We start from the raw sequence: 21,990 nt of genomic DNA on the forward strand, positions 1-21,990 counted from the left end.
TATATATATATATGTGTGTATATATATATATGTGTGTATATATATATGTGTATGTATATGTATATGCGTATATATATATGCGTATATGCATGCCTGCATGCATATGCGTATATGTATATGCGTATATATATATGCGTATATGCATGCATGCATGCATATGCGTATATATATATGCGTATATGCATGCATGCATGCACCCTTTAGGTCTGAAATTTAAATCTTCTAAAGCAAGATTTCCCCAAGAGAAACCCATTTCCTCCAGCTATCCTCCGCTCTTCTCTTCCTGACGTTGTGTGGCCTGCTGCTTGATGCCTCCATGCTGTCACCGTGTTTGAGTCATGGCTTTGCATGTTTTGTATGTTTGAGGAAATAAGATCTAAGCCATGAGACATGACCTCACGTGGATTCTGTGGATGAATGTGTCCTTATGCACGGTATAGACCGATATTTTTAGTGCGCAGCGGCTACTGTTTTGCCACGACGTCCTACAGTGTGTGGAGTTCACGGTTATATTTGACAAGTTTAAATCCTTTGTTTTGCCCCTTTGTGCTTTGGACATTTCCGGAATAATAATCTTTCAATAACGAGACAATTTAAGAGAGTTAAAGTAAAATGTTTCTGTTTTCTTTCTCCAGGAGTGTGGCACAACTTTGTTCTGTGTGTGGCAGCGTTAGCCTTCCTCTTCCTGTTGCCCTTCTTACTGTTTCCTGTGTACTCCACCGGCGGCGGGGCGCTGGTCACCGAGGTCGTCCAGGTCAGTGCAGCAGGATTTAAAATGTGTGAATCCTTTTATCTAAATGTTGAGCCTAGTGGGTCACATTTACATTTACTCTGTGAGGAACAAAATGTAAAATCATGACTTAGTGACGTAGTTTTCCGATGTCACAGTAATTAATAACCTTTATTTATGTCATGTGCTCCCTACACATTCATATAACCCTCAAAGTATGTCTCTTGAACTCGTTTCTACATCTGCCTGTGTCTTTGGAGCAGGGCTCTGCAGCTGACGGTCCCCGGGGTCTGGCCGTCGGGGACATAGTGACCGGGCTGGAGGACTGTCCTGTCAGGGGAGTGGAGGACTGGAGCAGCTGCCTGACTCACCTCTCTCACACCCCACAGACCGGGTACTGTGTCCCCGGCGCCAGCCTGCAGCCCAGCTGGGCCCACGGTCGAGGTGAGTGTGCAGTTCTTACAGCGATGGCACCCGACAGTTCTGTCAAAGTACAAACAAGACGAGTGTGATTCAGTCAAGAGTCAGCAGTAGAGACTTTGATTTTGTTAATTCAATGACATCTCACTGTAATAAATGTAAGAAACATAACTCATCTCTTGCTTTAACGTATAGTTTGTGAGTTGAATCAGATCAAACCCACAGAGCAGCAGCGGGAGCTGTGACTGGCCAGCTGTAAGCTGGAGTCATGTGTGAGGTCAGAGCTCAACAGCTGGCCAATCAGAGCTCCTGTTGCTTCTCTGTGGTCCTCAACTATTCCAGTGGCAGACTTTCATCTGTATCAAAATACCATCATTTCATGTAGAGCTAGTCACTTATGTCATGAAGTGTGTGATGCTCTGTCCTTGTCCAATCATCTCGTATGAGTGCATTTACCAACTGACAAACATCCATCTTTTACTTTGCAGCCTCCATTCATCCCTTTTTGTTATTCTTTCCTATTTCTTAGCTTTCAAGCGTTTGGATGGAACGATGGACTGCTGCAGCAACAACAGCCTGACAGACCTCTGTTTCTCTTACATGAGACCTCCGGGCAAGAACAGCAGAGAGAGAGAGGTGACACACACACACACACACACACACACATACATTCAGACAGGCTGGGACTTTTTGTGACGGCTTCATCATGTGAGCATGTTTCCAACCAGACGGTCAAGCATATTTATATTTCTTCCTTTTATTCAATTCACTTCCTTTTTCTTCCCATTTTGTGCCACGGTGTTTGCTACTACATGAGTTAAGTTCACAACGAATGATGCACGAAATCAGATTTCAACATTGTAGTGTTAAAAGATAAACATAGCATCTTAATACTGGAGATATAAGAAGGACGGGGTAGCACACATCACCGAGGAGCAAATGGATGTATGTGGCTCCCTCTCATGCTTTCCTCCTGTGCCCCTGTGGCTGCAGTACGCCTGCATGCCGGTGCGTAAGATGGTGTCGGGGACGCAGGTGTGTCGCACCGACGCCGACTGTGTCGACGGGCACGCCCACGTCGACGGCATTTGCGTCACCCCGTCTCTGGAGAACCAGACGCGCTTCATCCGCGTCACACACCTGCCCAACACACACATGCTGTTCGTGGGGTATCCGCCGCACCTGCAGTACGCCGGTACGTTTGTTTTATGAAGACGTAGAAGTGTATTAAATGTATGATAGAAATACCTACTGTAAAGTTATATATAATATTTGATTCTTGTAATTTCAGTGTAAGAGTTGCAACGAGATACTTTTTCACTCCTAGAAGGAGACGTGAGCTTCGTATAATTGGTGTTTACAGTGTTGAGCTGACTCTCCGGTCGTTAGGTGTCTTGCATTAAAGGGGCAAGAAGAGGCTTGTTGTCTTGAGTGTTGAATGGATCAGCTCTTTCTGTGACCACGTGTTGTCTTTCCACAGTGAGTTTGACCAATTTCATCCCGCGCTTCGGTTTCCTCCACCTGGATCTGCCCGTCTTCTTGGAGACCTTCTGCAAGTATCCTTCCATGTTTAAGAGAGCTGATGGATGTAAGAGGAGTTGACTGACTCAACATCGGAACAAACAATGTTAAAGGATAGAAGGGTAATACAAGCCCTTGTTTGGCAGAGCACCATCTGTTCTGTCTAAATGATGAATATTTTACCCTTCAAACTGGTGATGAAGCATTAAGATGAACATAGTCTGGTGTCTGTTATTTCTACATAAAAGTCCCCTTTTTAACATCTCATCATTTTGCTCCACAGTCAGCAGACCCGATGAACTTCACAAGTCTGATTGCTGTGACTCAGAGCAGGGATTTAACCCTTTGCTGCATAGATGTGGACTTCTCTGATTGCAGTACTGCTGCATTCACTGCCGTTACTGTTTTTATACGCATATTCTTTTGTGTCTGGTGGGATAGAAGCTAAACATTCAGTGTGTGTGTGTGTGTGTGTGTGACGTGTCATAGATGAAGGGTGAACTTCATACAGTAGTACCTTCCTTAACCCTCCCGTCTCTCAGATATGTGGTGTCCCTCTCCGGCGCCTTAGCCGTGGTGAACTCCGTGCCGTGCTTCGCTCTCGACGGTCAGTGGATGCTGAACGCCCTGCTGGAGGCCACGCTGGTCACGGTGGTAACGGACCGCCAAAAGCGCGAGCTGATTGGTTTCTTCCTGCTGCTGGCGGGCAGCGCCCTGCTGGCAGCCAACGTGGCGCTGGGCCTGTGGATGGTCACAGCGCGGTAGCCACAGCGGTGACAAAAAACCGAAATGAGTAATCCCCCGTGTGGACTGACAGTTGTTCTCTTCAGGATGCGTTTCGACACGCGTGGACCATCTAACTGTGAACATTACAGGGAGCAGACTGCATTACCCAGCAGTGCCGCCCGAGCAGAACATCACTCTGCCTCTAAGGCTTTACTGGACCACCAGGGAAAACAATAACCAACCTTCTTCCACCTTGTTGCCGCCATATTTACTCAGAAAGCACATACACAAATAAATAATGCACTTACCGCAAAGCACTGTCCTGTGACTGTTTGCAAAGGCTGCACATCCTTTCCAAATGTTAATACCTGTGATGTGTTGACAGTTTGAGGGAAAGCCGTCTTGTGGTCGTTAACAAAGATGCCATATTTTACTGTAGACGCGCCGCTCGTCTCGGCCTCGGTGTGCTGCAGAGAGATGCTCACGTAGGTTAGACTGGTCAGAGAAGAGATGTTTGAAAAGCCTTACAGTTATTGGCAAATGGATGGCAACACCTCGGATCTCTACGACAAATGTACTACCTACTATTGATGTGACAGAAACTAGCTTCTTATACGTGTGTGCATTCATTAGTTAATGAAGATGACTCCGCCAACATTTTGTAATATCGAACAAATGTTTAAAGGCGGGCGGTCCCGTTTGGAAGTGAAACGGATTTGCTCCGCTAAGTGTCTTTCTCTTCCTGCTGGGAAAACGACTTTCTCTTTGAACCTTTTCTAACTATTAGTCTTAAGTGTACGTTTCATTCTCACTCTCTTGGCCGCTCACTGTCTGGTCGTGTGTCACACTTGTGTATTTGTGGAATAAAAAGACTGCTTTAATTTAAGTGCTGTCTTTCAAACTGTTTTTATAAGTCAACGAGTTTATTTAGATTCGATTTTTTTTAGATTAGATTCAACTTTATTGTCACGGTTAGCACCGAGGCAACAAAATGCAGTTTAGTGTCTAACCAGTGCAGAGTGAAACATTTATTTATTTACTCTTTATTCCCTGTTTCATTTTGTAGTTAAATCTTTCTTCATATTATATATCAGCTCATATGAATCTAGCATTAGACGGGTATGGACTCCATGGCCTTTATTAGTTTCCTTGTGTCCTTTTTTAATATTGCTCACTAGTAGTTCAACATCTTCTAACATTTAATAGGAAATTTAATGCTTTCATTAGTTTTATATTAGTTGAAAAGGGTCTTTAAATGTGCAACATGCAGGCAGCCCGGTGTTCCTCTCGGGAGAGCGCACCTTTGTGGTTTTAATCACAGCATGTTACTACACTACACTTTTAGTAACAGCTCCAGACCGCAGTGTTTCTTCAGCGCTTTCAGGAAGTCTTGCAGTGATTATGTTTCCTGAGCGTGAGAGATGACAGATTATAATTTGGAGGGTGTTTCCTACAGACGCATAAATACTGATCGGCCTTCAACTTCAGCCACAGAGGTGTGTTTACCAACGGCGAGCAGACACCTCTGTCAGCAGGTTTAAAATCGTTGCCTTTTGGGAGCCTTTGTCATTGAATAATTGGGGTTCGTGGGCGGATCGGACCCTGTTGCATGCAGGAGTTGGCGTCTCTTGTTGGCGTGTGTGTTTGTGTTCAGATAAGCTATTTCGAAGGCTGATGTTCTCTCCCTGATATATGTGAAATGATGTGTCCTTGCATGTGTGTTGTGGTTAGCTTATCTTGTGCTAATGACAGCCTGGAGGGATGTTTGTGTAAACAGACATGGGAGGATGATGTAGAGGAGGAGGAGGAGAGGCCAGAAAGGAGGCATGTTCTGACTGTCTGCTTCACATTGAGAGATGAGCCCCTGAATGAACTCTTCGGCCTCTGTGGTAATGGGACGAAGAGTCTGCAGTGATGCCAGAGGCTGTTACTGTACTCGGACACAGCTGAGCTTTGAGGTAAATGGTCATATAAACTGACTGACACAATCAAAACTACAGCAAAGGGCCCCATAGTTGAGATGTTAAACAGTAAGAATAAAAACAGGACACAAGTGATTGTGAGTCACAATGGTGAACGATAGCATAGTGGTCGATGTGTCTGCTTGATGAATGGGTGTTTTAAGCACCACAGGAAGTCACGTCTATATAAGGTCTTTTTGCGGCCGACGCCCCAAACCCTAATGAGCACGTGCAAAAACGAGTTTCTCACCACAGCAGGGGGAGGTTGAGGGACCAATCAGGATCCGTGGTGTCATTCTCATCACCACCTCTGTCTATTCAAAGCAACTATTGATGCGTTTGGACCATCTCATCATCGTTATCAGATTAATCAATTGTAATCAGCGCTCTGTGTGTGTGTCTAATTTTGTTCTGGCAACTGACTGTCTGATCTGATAAACGTTTCTAGCAGAGCACCCTGCAGAGAGCACACGGTCAGCGGCCCCTTAAGCTACACGGTTAAACACAGATATGTTCTGGTTTCATTTTATTAAATGATGTCTGGTGATCACTGGTAAGCCTGGTCTGCTCTGTCCTAGGGAGGGAGGGAGGGATGGGAGGAGTGTTGGGGGAGAGGAGGAGTGATGAAGGGAGGCACTGTTTGAAGAGCTGTAGTGAAGTTAGAGTAGTTACAGATAGACAGATGGCAGCAGAGAGAGACAGTTAGGGGAAAGTGAATAAAGTCTGTTAAATTGGGAAAGAGACCAGATTACATAGAGAAAGTGTGTAATTTAAGGAAGATGTTACTTTAACTTTTTGGATTTACTTTTGTCCCTAAACTTGTTTTTTTTCCAGATATTTTTACTTTCTGATTTATCTTCTCAGTGCTGAAGAGTTAGGTTTTTAGAGAGTGTGTGTGTGTGAGCGTGTGCGTGTGTGTATTTATGTGTGTGAAATAGTAGCAGTGCGTTATGGAACTGGAGCGTTTAGGGGGTGGTGGGGTAAAACCCGAGAGGGGCAACAGTCGTCTCTACAAGATAGCACTGGCCATGTGTGTGTGTCTCTGTGCCGCCCTGCTGCTTGCACTCATACTGGGTAAGTCCACCACACACACACACACACACAAAGAGATCCACACACATTTTTCTTCAACCTGCATTATAATTTGTAAGGAATTCAGTGGAAATGTATTGCACACTGTCCTCAGATTATAGTACATGCAGACTGTAAATAACACATGCAAGCAAGCTGGTGGGAGCAAAGGTCTTTGTGGAGGGCTTGTGGGTAACTTGTGTTCAAACTATTTTTGGTTCATATACGGTTTCATACACACCCACGCACACATGCAGAACCTTCTACTCTCCGTTATGCACCGTGGGAGTTAAGTTGAACTCTGGGGAAAAAGAGGAAAGAATGTGTGCTGTCACTTTGTGGGTATTATCTCCTGCAGAATGTGAAATTAACTAGCAGGGAATCGTGTGGCAGAGCAAGGGGTGGGGTGTGTTTTTATTTGGTTTATTTATAGGGGGGGCAGCGCACATTAACACTGTAGTTTTAAAAAACTTTAATATAGATGTGTCAGGAGATAAATTGGCTAAGAACAGGCAAAGAAGTTATGATTCATAACATAACGTCAGAAATAAGAGAGGAAATGGAAGAGTATAAATACTTTGATCTGATAAAATTAGGAAAGTTTATTTCTACGGCACCTTTCAACAACAACTTAAGACACAAAATGCTTTAAGATAAAGGACAGTGTAAAAGACAATTGGCTATAAAACATGCAAACAATGTAGAAATAATCCATTTTTTAAGATCTAACCAAACCTCCAGTTGGATTTGAAATATGCTCTATTATTATTATTATGCGTTATTTCCATAGGTGGAGAATTCCAGATATGTCCTGCTGTCAGAGAAAAACATTTGAATGGAACAATGCAGTCAAATCGAGCTACTTCCCTTATTTTTTTTGGAGTTGCTGTCCATGAGTTTAGAGAAGTGGCTCAGATGAGAATGTCAGGATACGAAGGTTGGCTGAGATATTTTATTACAAATAGAATATCAAAAGGTAATAAATAAAAGTCACTGTGTCTATGAGAAGTGTTAATAAATATGTCACATGTAATCAGAAGAATCAAAAGAGTATTTTCATGCGTTTGTATTCAGGCTGTCCAATTTTAAAAGCTGAAAATGCATCGACACCAGAAGAGCCCAGAAAACAATGCATGAAAGTCTGACGGTAGCGCTGAAATGACTCGATTGTCTCTCTATTGCTTTGACAGCGTCGACCGTTTCTGTTGAGAAAAGCTTATGAATTGACATCACAGTGCGCCTCTCTCTCTCTCTCTCTCTCTCTCTCTCTCTCTCTCTCTCTCTCTCGTTAAAGGTCAATCTAGCTCACCCAACAGTCGATCCCTCTCTCTTCCTGCAAGAAGGTTTTTCCTTAAATAGAATTAAAATGTCGGTGTTCTAAGTGAATGGGTGTAATGTTCCGCACAATCCACAGCAAAAAATAAACATAGATTCTATGTTTTCATTTTAGCACGATTTAAGTATACCCGTGTGTGCTGCTTGTAATAAATAGCCTACAAACTGTTGTGGGAAATATTAACCTATCTCTGCATTGAGTGTCATAATCAACCAGAAATGCTAGTCGCCTTCCACCTCATGATATCAATTCTGTTTTAGCGAGACTACCAGTTGGAAACCGTCAAAGGAAGGCTAACAATACTAACTTCTGTAATTAAAAGGCCCCGCCAAAATCACTTTGGCCCCTCCGAAATGGAAATCCTGGCACCGTGCCTGAAATCAACTTTTGGGCAGAGCAAAGCAAGCTGTTTCCACCTTCTTTACACTCTTTGTGCTAAGCTACGCTAATTGGCTCGTGGCTGTAGCTTCAAATTTAACGGACAGACATGAGAGTGATATCAATCTTATCGTCTCAGAAGAAAGCAGCAAAGTGCTAATAAGTGTATTTCCCAAAATGTTGAACTTAAAGAGTCAGTAGTTGAGTAGTTTCCGTAGTGAGGACGGTCGTGGCTGGGAGGGGTGCACTGCTTGTGTGTGTGTCTGGGGTGGGGTAAGTATTGTTTTTTTAGTTTGAGGGGAGACAACATTCTTGTGGTGGCATTGATGTGCTTCTGAAAAGATGTGCTTCTGAAAAGTCTGTTTGTGTTTGTGTTGTTGGGAACTGTTTGGTGTCTCAGTAGTGAACATGAGGTCGGTATTAGCCGTGACACTGGAGCCTCAGACATCTGTGTCGGTGTTCAAACCCCTGGGCCCTGTGTATATGTTTCTGTCGGAGCATTCAGGGGAGGGTTGTTGAGGTTGTTCCAGGCCAAGTGGTCACGCAGGGTTGAAGTTATAAGTATGTGTATCTACTGAAAGTGGACGCAACATTGAGCAACTCTCACAAGCAGCTAGACAGCGAGACCGGTCAACCTCGGAGGTCAGACATTACGGCGCAGCTCCGCAACGCTCCACTCATCCGTTCACAAAGGGGGGATTTGGTTTTCTAAATCTGTCCATTCACTTCGTGGGCTTGTGCTGCCTCTGTTCGCCCTCAGAGCCACATCACACAATGGTTGATTTCTGCCAAGAGGTCAGAGAAGCAGGGTTACATTCACCTTATAGGAAGGGATGTGAACAGGGAAACCTGTGGTCACACTGTGAGTAGCGTAAACAAAGAGTGGTATTGTGGCGTTCTGCTGTCGGTCAAGTTTAAATTAGAATCTGATGTATGTTTTGCAAAGATTTGCTTGTGATTTAAGGCATGAGTCTATATCACACAGCTAAAAGTCGACTGTAGGTGGGGACTTTCTTTGTTGCAGGCAGGCATAAGGTTAAAAATGTAATCTACTGACTGCCCTCCAGCTGTATCAACTGCACTTTGGCCTGTGTTTATGCCGTTTTTGTGTAAGTTTTCCTGGTTTGTCAGTTCTATTACTGCAATACTTTCTGCCAATACATCGATTATGTGAATGTGTGCTCAAGAACTACGTTTGAGGTTCTGTTGAGCAAAGCAGCCAATATCCCAACGACTGCCCAATGGCCACCGAACAGCAGAGGTCTAAATGTGAGTGGATGTGAAGTGGGTCGGAGCTGCAAAAGAACATGCATGCAACCAAAAAGTTCTACATTTGTTCAAAACAACTCTTGTTTTTCTTCCTTAGTCTCTCAGAAATCTAGTCAGGAGGAGTTCTGTCTGACCCCAGAATGCATTGAAGCAGGTGAGGAGTGCTGGTAAACAGTCACGTCACGTACAATTGCTCTGACCATCCACTATTGTTTGTATGGTAAAGCTGGTTGAGCATGAGGTATTTCAGTTGTAACTCAAAGGTTTTTATTCCAACTCTCTGGGTTGTGTTTTTTATTTTTTGTCTCCTTCTTTCTTGTAGCGGGGTCTGTTCTGAGTAAAATGGATCAGTCCGTTAACCCCTGCGAGGACTTCTATAGTTTCTCCTGTGGCAGTTGGTTAAAGGAGAACCCGATCCCTGAAGATTCCTCCTCGTATGGCATCTACCCTTGGCTGCGACAGAATGTCGACCTACGACTCAAAGGTGTGTGTGCCCACAAATTTCCCATGAAAGTACAAAATTGACCTAATCACACATGAATGTTCTATCAAAAGAAAATAACTAGCTGTATACTTTTGGTAAACACATGAGAATGATCTGTAAAGAAATGAGACTTTGATTCAGGTACAGGTTATTTTTGGAGCTGTGAGTTATGACAGATTTTTTTTTTGCCAGAGTTACTAGAAGCTCCTTCAGACCCTGATGAACTGGAGGCTGTGACTAAAGCTAAGATCCTCTACCGCTCCTGTATGAATGAGAGTGAGTCCGACACACACACACACACACAACAAACTTGGTTTTGTCACTTAACAGGACATTGCATTGACATACATCCATTCCTTGGAGACTTAGCCTAGCCTAGCCTTGACCATATCCATAACCACAAGATGCATAACACAAATTCATACCCTAATCCTAGCCTTTACCTAATCCTAACTGCTAAAGGGAGGTGAGTCCCCGAATCAAGTATAGTCCCCACAATGTCACCTATTGTACCCAGAGTGTAAGTACTACAAACACACACACACACACACACACACACACACACACACACGCATTCAGCCTTGTGGGGATTGTTTACATAACCATAACCATCCCAACTACATACCTGACACTTAACACTCAACTTAAATCTAAAGCCAATTCTTTCATCAATCCAAAAACCAAATCTTAACACTCAGGTAGCTCTATGAATAAGTGAGGGCCAGCCCAAATGTCCTCACAATTCAAAACTGTCCCCACTCTCCATGTCTCCAAACAGGTCCTCACAAAGGCACTGTAAGTCAAGAGCACACACAAAGACACAGTGATAGACTAAAGTGGGACAAGATGAGCTTTTATTGATCCGCGTGGCAGATCTAGGTCATTGCAGAAGCAAAAGCAATAAGATACATCAGGTGGAAAAGGGGAAATAGCATTAAAAAAAGAATACAAACATGAAAAATAATTAAAACAACAAATCAAAATGCTGTACTTAATTGTATTCCTGTGTGTGCTTATATAGCTATACTGGAGAAGTTGGACAACAAACCCATGCTGAAAACACTTAGACAGCCTGAGTTTCGGTGGCCCGTTGTGGGGGATGGGCTCGGCGGGGAGTACCAGTGGTCGGCGGTGGAGTGGAGCCTCCTGAAGACTCTGACAGAGATGAGGAACCAGCACAGTAAGAGTGTCCTGATTCGCCTGTACGTCAGCCCCGATGACAAAAAATCCTTACAATACGTCATCAAGGTTAGACATCCACTGACACGCACATTTTCAAAATCTTTTTGTTTGACATTTTGGAAAATATGCTTATTTGTCCGACACCCCGAGTTAACCATGAATTGTGATTTTTACAGTTTGTATTGTGAATACAATTAAACAAAAAAATGAGATTAAGAGGTGCTGATAAGATTATATACACTTTTAGATTGTTTTATCTTTCATTTCCAGTCTTCACTGTATGTCCTAAATAAGCAAACTGGCTGCCCTACTGTATATTTAGCTGTCAGATATGAGTGGTATGTCATTTAACTGTCATCAAGAAAGCAAATAAACATATTTCCTTAAATGTGGAACTATTTTTCTAAAGGACCATACCCGTGGTTTTGTGGATTTTCAATTAAGTGCATATTGTGAATACTTTTACCACTTTTTTCTTCTTCTTTAATGCTTGATTCTAAGACATAATAAAAGGAACAATCTAATAGATTTGGGTGTGAAAAATGTTTTGGTACTTTGGTTACTAGCAGCTCTTTGTTTTTCTCATCTATTATGCAAAGCTCAAATGGGAACCAACCAACTCAAATCTAAGATGTCAGAGCCGTTTTAAACACACAAGGAAAAGGATTCAAAACAGTAACTCTGATTGAATGATAGTAAGACTTCACTGTGATGGATCTTAAATAATGATTTTTGTACAGTAGTGAAAAACGGAGTAAAATGTTGCCTGGAGGATAAGTAACATCTAACAACTTGTGTTCAAATCTTTGTAACTAAAAGATGCTGAACCACTAGCGTGGACATGTAAGCAGATTCAGTGCCTTGCTCAGTCACATTTCTCAGACTTTTTTTAAAGTTAGAAAAAAAACAATCCCGCCCAAAGAGTAGCAGAAGATAACCTATGCTCTTTGTCTTCATGTAGCTCGATCAGGTGTCCTTGTCTCTGCCCTCGAGGGAAGACTACATCACCAACACTTCCTCTGCCCGGGCGGTGAGTCTCTGCCTCATCTTTCACCCCTGTTTTACCTGTCATCTAAAAACTCCTCTTCCTGCAGCTATTTCCTTCCTGCTTGAGTGATGAATTGTAGCAAAAAAGAATTTCAGTCTCATGAAATACAGTTAGAGTTTTTTTTTTTTTTATCTGAACAACTGCGTCTTCCAGACTCAACATTCTTATAAATGCTAGAGAGCCATAATGCAAGAAATGAATTGCAGAAGAGTCAGCTGATACTGATAGCTGCCTCATTAGGTCTGAATTAAAAATGCAATTAGCATGCAGCGACTTACTATCAGTTGTAAAGAACATACTTCATCCACAAACAACCTTCGTCCGCTATATTTGCGCTTTTTCGGCGCTGTGTCCGCCATTTTTGTATCTTCCTCTTGGATGCGAGCTGACGATCTGGCACCTGGTCGATACGTTTTTAAAGAGGATCTTATCTACCATGATGGCTCTGGTAATTTTGAATTTATTTTTTTGTGTTTTGTATCATTTTTAATTGTATTGTAGTGTAGTTTATATTAGATTAATCTATATTGTATGTACATTTCTCCTAAGTCCATTTGGGCACAAGCTGTACTGTAAATGGTGTTAGTACTGGTATTGTTTAATTTTCTTTGTGTCTGTCCCTTAAAACAGATAATAATAAAACAAGTATGAATGTTAATGAATACCACATTCTGATACAGCTGCACAATAGTTTCTGAGTGTGATTGTAAGGCCTTGATTGATGTCTGATGGTGTCTGATGTTCGGTAGTGACAGTAGCTCACAGCAATGAGAGATTAAATGAAATTTGTCTTTCTGCCATTTTCTGCTTCTCTCCCTCCTCCTCCCTCCTTCTTTCTCTCTCCCCCTCTTTCTCCAGTATCGTGCCGCCTTGCTGAGTTTGATGGTAGATACGGCCGTCATGCTGGGCGCTCCAGAGAAAGCAGCACTGACCCAGATGAAAGAGACTCTCGACTTCGAGACCAAACTCGCTCATGTAAAGACGTCCCGTCAGATGAATATTATCCCACCGAGTGTATGGAGATGATCTGATAGGCCTCAATGGCTCCGGAGCTAATTAATACATTTATTAACAGTTAAATTGATTTGAAATTATTCAAAGTGACTTAATGTTTAAATTTGGGAACAGTCATGTCTGTATAACATTGCTCATTGTGTCTGCAGATCCTGATTCCCTATGAAAACCGCAACAGTGACAACATGTACAACAAATGGTCACTCTCTGACCTACAGAGCTCCATTCCACAGGTACTGTAAACAACAACAACACATCTAAATAGCAAAAATCAATTCATATCTCCCCTTGTTTCTCGAAAGTAAGACAATGTCGACGTCATAACAGGTTGATCAGTAAAATAGTACATGTTTACCATCAGTTCGAAAATGATATGTACATAACTTGAGGAACTGACATCAACTCTTTTAAAAAAAACATTATTTCTGTCAGAAAAAAGAGCGGAAAAGTAACACAATTTGTTTAAATACATGTGGTATACCTACATGTTTTATAAGTAACCTCTACTGTATATGTCCCGTCTGTCTGCAGTTCGATTGGCTGGGTTTTGTAAAAGCTGTGGTGGAGTCTAAAGTCGACCCGGGTCGGTCCATCTCCCCCTCTGAGTCCGTTATTGTCCGAGCGCCGCAGTACTTCAAAGAACTTTTCAAGCTCATTAACACCACAGATAGCAGGTACACACACGAGCAGCCAGACAGAGAACACATACAGACAGATGAGCACACAGTGGGGCTCGAGGTCTCCTGTCTCTCATTATAAGTATATTATAGTGTATAATGAGATTACATGTAGGCACTTAATTAATGTCTCTCTCTCTCTCTCCCTCTCTCTCTCCAGGACTGTAGCTAACTACGTACAATGGAGGACAGTTTTATCCAGGATCACCACCCTGAGCCGGCGTTTCCTTTACAGATACCTGGACTTTGCTCGGGTTGGTACAGAAATAATCCTCCAAAATATATGTCCACATTTGGAGATTGTTACGTTTTTAGATCAACTGAGAATTAAATGTGTTGTGGGGTAAAAACTCATTAAATTATCAAAAAAAAAATACATTTTAAAGATGCATGGTTTGTAGCTCTTGTAGCTGTCCTACCTTAAACAGCATGTTTGGCTGTGAAACACTGGAATTTGGTTTGAATTATACAACATACGTATCTCTACTTTATACAAGAGGAGGCCTGAATTCCTAGTGTATTTAACAAACTATAAATCTACCCGACCAAACTAATCCCAAATGCAACTACGGATGACTCTCTAACCTTTAACGCACCACTAAAGATCTGTCCAGATTTCCACACTAGCAGTCATCGGTCTGTGCTACATACTGATTTTGCACTATACTGTTTATATCGGCTAATATACAAAAAAAATCATGTACTTGTACTCTGGTCTGTAGCTACCATTGGATTTGGTGTTTAACAACCTGATTTTGAGTAATCAAAACTGACTCGGTGAATTCAATTTTGATTACTTTTGGGACATAAATCAATAAAGGATTCAATATTTTTCCACCAGATTTGCATTCCTGGCAGTGTGAACAGGGCCTTGAAACAGCATCGGAAATACAATTTAATAAAATATGACAATCCAATTAATAAAATACAGCCTTTCTTATGGGTAATTAAAAACCTCTTCAGATGATCTCAGCCCTGCTTGTACTGTTTTGAACCTACAGGTAAGACAAGATATGACCCAAACAATATCAAGTCAAACTGAACGATGCTGCATTTTGTTTAAATGTTTTGTAGCTGTGAGTAGCTCCTTCATTTCCTTTGTGTATTGAAAGTCGGTTGGTAAAAACTCACAGCACCTTTCAAAACCAGTGTCACAAAGTGCCTCACAGCTACAAAAACAGACGAAACAGAATATATGAATCAAAGACAAGTGTATCTACAGAATAAGAACAAATCAGGGCATCAAAAAAATGCCTTTGAGAAAACATAGGTCTTGAGATGAGATTTAAAACACTCTCATTGGACGGTCATTTACTGTGCAACTAGTATGCGTATTTATTCCAGTTGCAATGGACACATCTTCAGCTTCATATAATGAAAGCCTTAAAAAAATGTAAGTCCACTCTTAACTTTTCTCAGTCTTTGGTTTTATGTTCCTAAATGTTCATAACAGTAATTAGAGAGCTAAGAAAGCTATTTCATTTTAAATGCTTCGTCTTTCTACTTTGAAGTGCTTAGAGGGAGCTCCAGATGAACGTTATAGAACACAAATTATGATATATGTGAAAAAATGTGTCATACTTAAATATCACTCCCAACATTCCCCATACCAAGTGATGATTCACAGGCTGAGAGACTCTTACACTCTAAGTTAGGGTCATGTGGAGGAAGACACAATGTCACCTTGCATCTCTGTCTCCGCCCCCCCCCCCCCCCCACCAGGTAACCACAGGAACCACCTCCCTGACCCCGCGCTGGGACAAGTGTGTTAACTACGTCGAGAACACACTTGGTTATGCCACCGGGCGCCTCTTTGTCAACACACACTTCGAGGAGGACAAGAAACACATGGTGCGTGTGCTCTGGAAATGACATCATGTCCTAAATCGTGGGTCAAGTGCTCAGATTTTTGTATATCTGTAACAGATGTGTGTACTGATTTGAGTGTTTTTTTGTCTACGCATCACCTGGAAATGATGTCAGACATTTAATGTTGTGTCATCTGCGTCATTGCGGGTGTGTGTTTATGTGGCAATGCATTCTCTGTAAACGGTCTGTAGTTAATTTGAGTGCGTGTTTCCTCAGATGGAGGAGCTGATCGAGGGCGTTCGCTGGGCGTTCATCGACATGCTGGAGAAGGAGAACGACTGGATGGATGAACCAACGAAGAAGAAAGCAATAGAGAAGGTAGGAACAGCTGACATAATAGGGAATAGGGACCTAAAAAAACCCCAACATGACTGCATTTAGCTGCTACATCTTTATTTTTCCAACTATCTCTTTAATTCTTATGTTACAAAGCCATTTTTGTCAGGGCATCGTGGCCGTGACTCTTTATTGCTTGAAACAGATTTTGATCCTGTTCAGTTCCTGTTATGTAAAAATCTAAACTCTTCATCACATTCACTTCTTTGTCTCGCTCTCTCAAGGCTCATGCGGTCCTGGCTAAAGTTGGTTATCCCGAGTTTATTCTGAACGACACCTACCTCAATGAAGATTTAAAGCAGGTTTGTTTCAAGTTGACTTTCCTCTCCCGATGGTATATTTTCCCACCTTGAGCTTAAGTTTGTGCTTACTTTTTGAAAAGTAAAGTAGTGCAGTTCTTAACAATGTGTGTCTTCATTTGTGTGTGTTTTAGCTCAGGTTCAGTGAGAAGGACTACTACGGGAATGTGATGCAGACGTTGAAGTTCATTGCCCAATCTGATATCGCCTGGCTCCGAAAGAGCGTCCCACGTACAGAGTGAGTGGGCTTCATATCTGTCCACTTGACACTTTGTGTTTTACTTCCTGGTTGACATGCCATAATGTGTGTGTGTCTGTGTGTGTGTTGCAGGTGGTTCACAAACCCAACGACTGTGAACGCCTTCTACAGTTCCTCGACGAATCAAATCAGTAAGATACAACATAATGATTGTTTGCTGAGACCGACATTCAGTTTAATTATTCAGAAGTTGTTCAATTCTGAAGCTCTGTCCAGACAACATGACGCTACACTGCACCTCAGTGAAATCAATTAAGTATCTGCCGTGGATGTATTATCTGGGGTATTGTTGTTCCTTTAAATTGGCTGAGTCGGCATTTCAATGTCACAAATAATTGGGAATTTGCATTAAAAACTAACTAAAACTGACAAGAGAGGACGTGCGCTGTCTAAAACAGGTGAAATGTGATCTGTTTTTTAATAGTTACCCACCATGAAGAATCACACTTTTTAATCACAAATAACCTCACACAGGCTGAAGTAGAAAAAACAATTACCCGACTTTCTGCAGTAAATGGATCCTGTCTGGACGCAGAAGAAAAACTGTTTTCATCTTCTCATTTAGGATTTCCCGCTGGAGAGCTTCAAAAACCCTTCTTTTGGGGAAGAGAGTATCCGAGGTGAGAGTAAAGAAAGGTGACACGCTCTACTTCCAGACCGAAGGAAAAGGCCCCCTCATGCTTTTATAATTACTCTGCCGTGAGCCACAGAGAAGAGCTGTGGTGGTAAGTCCTGTGGACAAACAGCATAAGTTAATACCTCGTGCTCCACAGATCATGACACTACAGCTCATAAATCATAAGTTTGTAATCAGTTCAATTTTTCATTTGTTTTTTAGTCCTATTTTTTGGGGATGTAATCCTCAATGCGATCGTACAGCAGGTTATAAAATGAAAGAAGTCTTTACACACTGGGCCCATTTTTTTTCTTTTCGATATATATTTTTTCAAACTTTTGTTTCATTTCATTAGTATGCAAATATTACGCAACTGTTTTTCGGAACAAGATCGATTTTTTCACTTTGTGGTCTTTTCCCAGGTCTCTAAGTTATGGCGCCATCGGGGTGATAGTGGGACACGAGTTTACACACGGCTTTGACAATAACGGTAAATACTGAACGCCAAGAGTAACAAACCACAACATAACGTCAGAGATTTCTAACACGGCTGCAGGGATTTCTTTGTGTGTGTGTGATGCTTTTCATGAACAGGTCGCAGGTATGACAAAAATGGCAACCTGGTCTATTGGTGGACCAACTCGTCTATAACAGCCTTCAATGAGAAGACCCAGTGTATGGTGGATCAGTATAATGGCTACCACTGGCAGGAGGCAGGCCTAAATGTAAGAGTTTGAAAAACGGTAAAATGAGCTCAAAAGTAGTTACCTGAAAGTCAGGATGAGGTCGCCTCGATCCAGTATTAACTGTGTAAACAGCTGGTGAAGGAGTACCTGTGCTGTGTGTATGTTTTGTTCCGTAGGTGCGGGGAAAGAGGACTCTGGCAGAAAACGTAGCAGACAATGGAGGAATAAGAGAGGCTTTTAGGGTACGATGTGTTTTCATACATGACGCTCTCACCAAAGAACAAAAGATCGTCTTGATCTTGCAAAAAACTAGGGCCGATGTTTTTGACCTTTCTTATGGAAAATGTATGGTGGAACTAATAAAGTTAATGATTTTATTGCATGCTAATGTGCCAGCATGAACACCAGTATCAATGCGTGGACGCTCTTATTCGTTTCCCGTGTCTTGTTTTAATTAGTTACACCTGTGTTTATGGCTGCACCTGAGCTTGTAATTTGTTTAGGGTTTATGTATTCATCAAAATGTTTATAAAATTCTTCATTCCACGTTAAGAAGCCCGAGCTTTCCCTTTATGTTTGTGTGCAGGCATACAGGCGGTGGATAGATGAGAGCAGAGGCGGCGTGGAGGAGTCTCGGCTGCCTGGAGTCGGACTGAACAACAACCAGCTGTTCTTCCTGAGCTATGCACATGTAAGGACACGCAGTCACAAACTAGGTCTTGCCCCTCTGCCAATGCCACGTTTCTGTTGTCATGTCTGAATATACTGGCAGTTTCCTATAAAATCTATAAACTATATAATCTGAAGCTGTGTGTCAAATGTACTCTGTAGGTGAGATGTAACTCATACAGACCAGAAGCAGCCAGGGACCAGGTCCAGAGTGGAGCTCACAGTCCGCCGAAATACAGGTGAGCACACACACACACACACACACGCGCGCACACACACGCGCACATACACTGATGAATACACACACAATCCTTTACAACCTGACCTTCACCATCACTGTTGCCCTGCAGGGTTATCGGAGCGATGAGCAACTACGAAGAGTTCCGGAAAGCGTTCGGCTGCCCCGAGTCGTCAGCTATGAACCGAGGTGCAGAGTCCTGCCGGGTGTGGTGACCTTTAACCTCGGCTTCACCCTGAATCCGGTCAGAGCTGCCAGCAGGACGTCTGTCGAAGAGGCAGATGAAGCTGGACTCAGCAGACGTAGTTTACATGATGTGGGAACAATGAAAAATGAGTTGTTCTCACAGAAAACACACACTTATGTTCGGGTAAGAGTGGGAAACGTTAAAGACTAAAGCCTTTCTTGATGGGCTACTGTATAGTTGTTACTGCAACATATTTTTAACTTTTTCCACAGGTACGTTTTCTACATAAATTATGACTGAAGACATTTTGTTAAGGGCCATAGTTTATGAATTATAGAAATGTTGGGAAAAGAGGCGGCCCCATTTTGCAACAACAGCCCTCTATGTACTGTAAGTGTGACTCGATGACTCGAGAACCTTTCTAATAGGAATAAAAAATGTATATTTTAAAGTAAAGGTACAACAAATAGTTTCTTGTTGTTATTTTTTACAGGAAACTATACTGTATGTCAAATATTATGGTAACTATGGTGTGCAGAGATATATCAGATCAATGTCTGCATGGATTCATTAGAAGCCAAAATTAATTTATACTTGAGCATAAATATAAGCAAAACGTTTAATATTTAGTCCAATTTTATCTCTTAAAACCTAATTTTTAGCTTTTTAAATAATTGTGAAAACTTGTATCATAATTTTGTACCTGATGTCAAAGTGTCATATTTTTAAGACCTAATATGAGGTTAAACTACTTAAGATATGTTGTGTTTGTGTGTAGGTGTGTGTGTGTGTGCGCGTGTGGGCTCTCCTTTGATACGTCTGAGTCTCGGTTTCTGTTCCACTTTGACTTGTGTCAGACATTTATATTCATTCTGCTGCAGCTCAGCCCGAGGCAAATAAACTGACTGAATTACAGGAACTCAAAGTACAAGATGCTCTCTCTCTTCCTGTTTCTGAACTGCACTGCTGAGGCGCACTCAAGCCAATAAAAACATTTCACTGGAAACGTGAAGGACATTTCCTGTGCATATCAGAAGTAATCTTTAAAATACACGATTGTTATTCCTGAACTCAATGTTCAGGTTTCGTCTTATAGATTAAAATAATTGTCACCAGAAAATGTTATGTAATGTTTTTTTTTTTATGTCTTTTCATTTCACATTTATCTGACTGCCTTTTCTTTTTTTCCGCTTCTTGACGCACTCTTATAGTTTCAACCCGAACTGATTCCAGTTGAACAATCAGTCGGGCTGCAACTGACACACATGTTCACTACCGATTGATCCGTCAATTATTTCTAAGATTCATTTTTTGGTCTAAAAAAAATGTAATAAAATAATAAAACGTAAAACAAGAAAACAAGAGCCCAATGTCATGTCTTCAAACATCTTGTTTTGTCTGTCCATGTTTAAAACCTTAAGGTATTCAGTTTGCAGTGAACACAGCAGACATTACCTATTTCTCCTTGATAAATGACTTAAAACGAATAACCAAAATTGTTGACAATTCTTTTTGCCAATTAACAAATAGATTGTTTTCTTTTCAGCGCTACAAAAAAAGCATCTCTCTAATCAACCAGAAAGGTTTATTTTGAAACGCTGAATAACAAACATCCACAACTCCACAGCGGAAATAATTAAACTGATAACACTATTATGTTTTAGCTCATTTATTCTTGTTTTCCTTCATTTATTATCTTATTGTAACTTAATGGGATGATTTTTTGCTTCTCCATCATCATAATAAATGTTATTATGTTTCACTGTGTGGCTGTTTTTGGGTTGCACTTCTTTCTTTATAGGTTCTGATAAAAGCCCGAGACACTATGCTGTCTCTTCACCTCGTAACTTTTTTCTGTGATTGATAAGGTGAGTCGAGGAACACGCGTGTTCAGGGAGATTCTGAGCGAGGGGGCAGACAGTGGATGGACGGTGCTGATGGATGGAGGACAGAAGTCATCAAGATATTGGCGTTGCATCTGAGAGCGTGTCCATTCATTGATTTTCCCTCGGACCTGCCATCGCACACATCATGTCTCATTCCTTTATTTCAGCAGTTCCCATGGCAACTTGAACCTGTCACGACTGTGTGTGTGTGTGTTTGCACATGTGTGTCTTGGGGGGGGGGGACATTAATGACTTGTATCTGTGGCAACACCGGCAGCACTCTCATCTATACACACCAATTTGAAACACAGTCCGTCGTGTGAACTGAACGTGTGTGTGTTGGTGGGAGGAAGTGGGATGGACGATAACGAGGAGAGATTTCGTTGTTACTAGCTTTGTGAGCAGCACCATGCATCAGGCCACCGGCAGCCATTCTAACTCTGATATTCATTATCAACAGCAGATTCGACCGCTGATGCACAAAATATATAAAAACACATCTTGTTTACATTTTTTTGGTACTTTCTCTGCAACATACTCCTAACATTCAGACTAGCAGTTCAGTCTATATATACATATGTATATATAGTATGCTATTTTGAATATTTCAATAACACACTTGAAACTGTAATTTTAGTAGATTCAAGCTTCATTTTTAGTATCTTTATATGTGATATATATATATATATATATATATATATATATATATATATGTTTGTAGTCTAAAGCCCCTGCAGTCAGCCCTGCTATTCAGAGACCAACATGAGAATCAATACCTGCAGCTGCCTCGAATACTCTGTGTCGTTAGAGCAGTTTATAATGAGCTAATGCCTCACTTTGTACTATTACTTCATTAAATTGTGATAAATCTATTTTAGTGGCGGCGTGAAAATGACAGTCAAAGTGATTAAACCGCTGATTTGTCCCCTGGATTCAGTCCTTCTGTAACAAAACCACACCAATCTGCAAATATTGTTTAAATCAAGTCACAGAGGGGCAGAGAATCAATAAACAAAAAGCACTGGATGCAATTAGAGCTAACCGTGACAATCGATTTAAAAGACCTTCTTACAGGCTTTAGATTTATCTCCCTTGCTTCTAAAGGCTCCCATGCGGTCAAATTGTAAG

General features: G+C 41.6%; 2 protein-coding genes across 3 annotated transcripts in view; both read left to right on the plus strand.

The window, feature by feature from the left end:
• mbtps2 (membrane-bound transcription factor peptidase, site 2) overlaps positions 1 to 4,283 on the plus strand; it is a 23,212-nt gene extending 18,929 nt beyond the window's left edge. For both annotated transcript variants that reach the window (XM_031850110.1, XM_031850111.1), the window contains 6 exons: positions 636 to 754; positions 994 to 1,174; positions 1,680 to 1,786; positions 2,144 to 2,345; positions 2,631 to 2,706; positions 3,214 to 4,283. In XM_031850110.1, the coding sequence (XP_031705970.1) occupies positions 636 to 754; positions 994 to 1,174; positions 1,680 to 1,786; positions 2,144 to 2,345; positions 2,631 to 2,706; positions 3,214 to 3,436 (908 nt within the window). In that variant the 3' untranslated portion in view covers positions 3,437 to 4,283. The remainder of the gene's footprint in view (positions 1 to 635; positions 755 to 993; positions 1,175 to 1,679; positions 1,787 to 2,143; positions 2,346 to 2,630; positions 2,707 to 3,213) is intronic.
• Positions 4,284 to 4,910: 627 nt separating this feature from the next.
• Positions 4,911 to 20,598, plus strand: phex (phosphate regulating endopeptidase homolog, X-linked). Its single transcript, XM_031850109.1, has 22 exons — positions 4,911 to 6,432; positions 9,510 to 9,566; positions 9,735 to 9,896; positions 10,089 to 10,172; positions 10,918 to 11,144; positions 12,040 to 12,108; positions 12,985 to 13,101; positions 13,290 to 13,373; positions 13,672 to 13,814; positions 13,978 to 14,071; positions 15,540 to 15,668; positions 15,903 to 16,004; positions 16,247 to 16,324; positions 16,456 to 16,559; positions 16,653 to 16,711; positions 17,146 to 17,200; positions 17,619 to 17,686; positions 17,791 to 17,921; positions 18,059 to 18,124; positions 18,469 to 18,573; positions 18,714 to 18,790; positions 18,902 to 20,598. Exons 1-22 carry the CDS (start codon positions 6,309 to 6,311, stop codon positions 19,002 to 19,004), a joined length of 2,238 nt encoding a protein of 745 aa, XP_031705969.1. The 5' UTR covers positions 4,911 to 6,308; the 3' UTR covers positions 19,005 to 20,598.
• Positions 20,599 to 21,990: the final 1,392 nt, after the last annotated feature.

The sequence above is a fragment of the Anarrhichthys ocellatus genome, unplaced genomic scaffold (genome assembly GCF_004355925.1).
Source record: "Anarrhichthys ocellatus isolate YVR2014 unplaced genomic scaffold, GSC_Weel_1.0 scaffold10, whole genome shotgun sequence".
Taxonomy (NCBI): Eukaryota; Metazoa; Chordata; class Actinopteri; order Perciformes; family Anarhichadidae; genus Anarrhichthys; species Anarrhichthys ocellatus.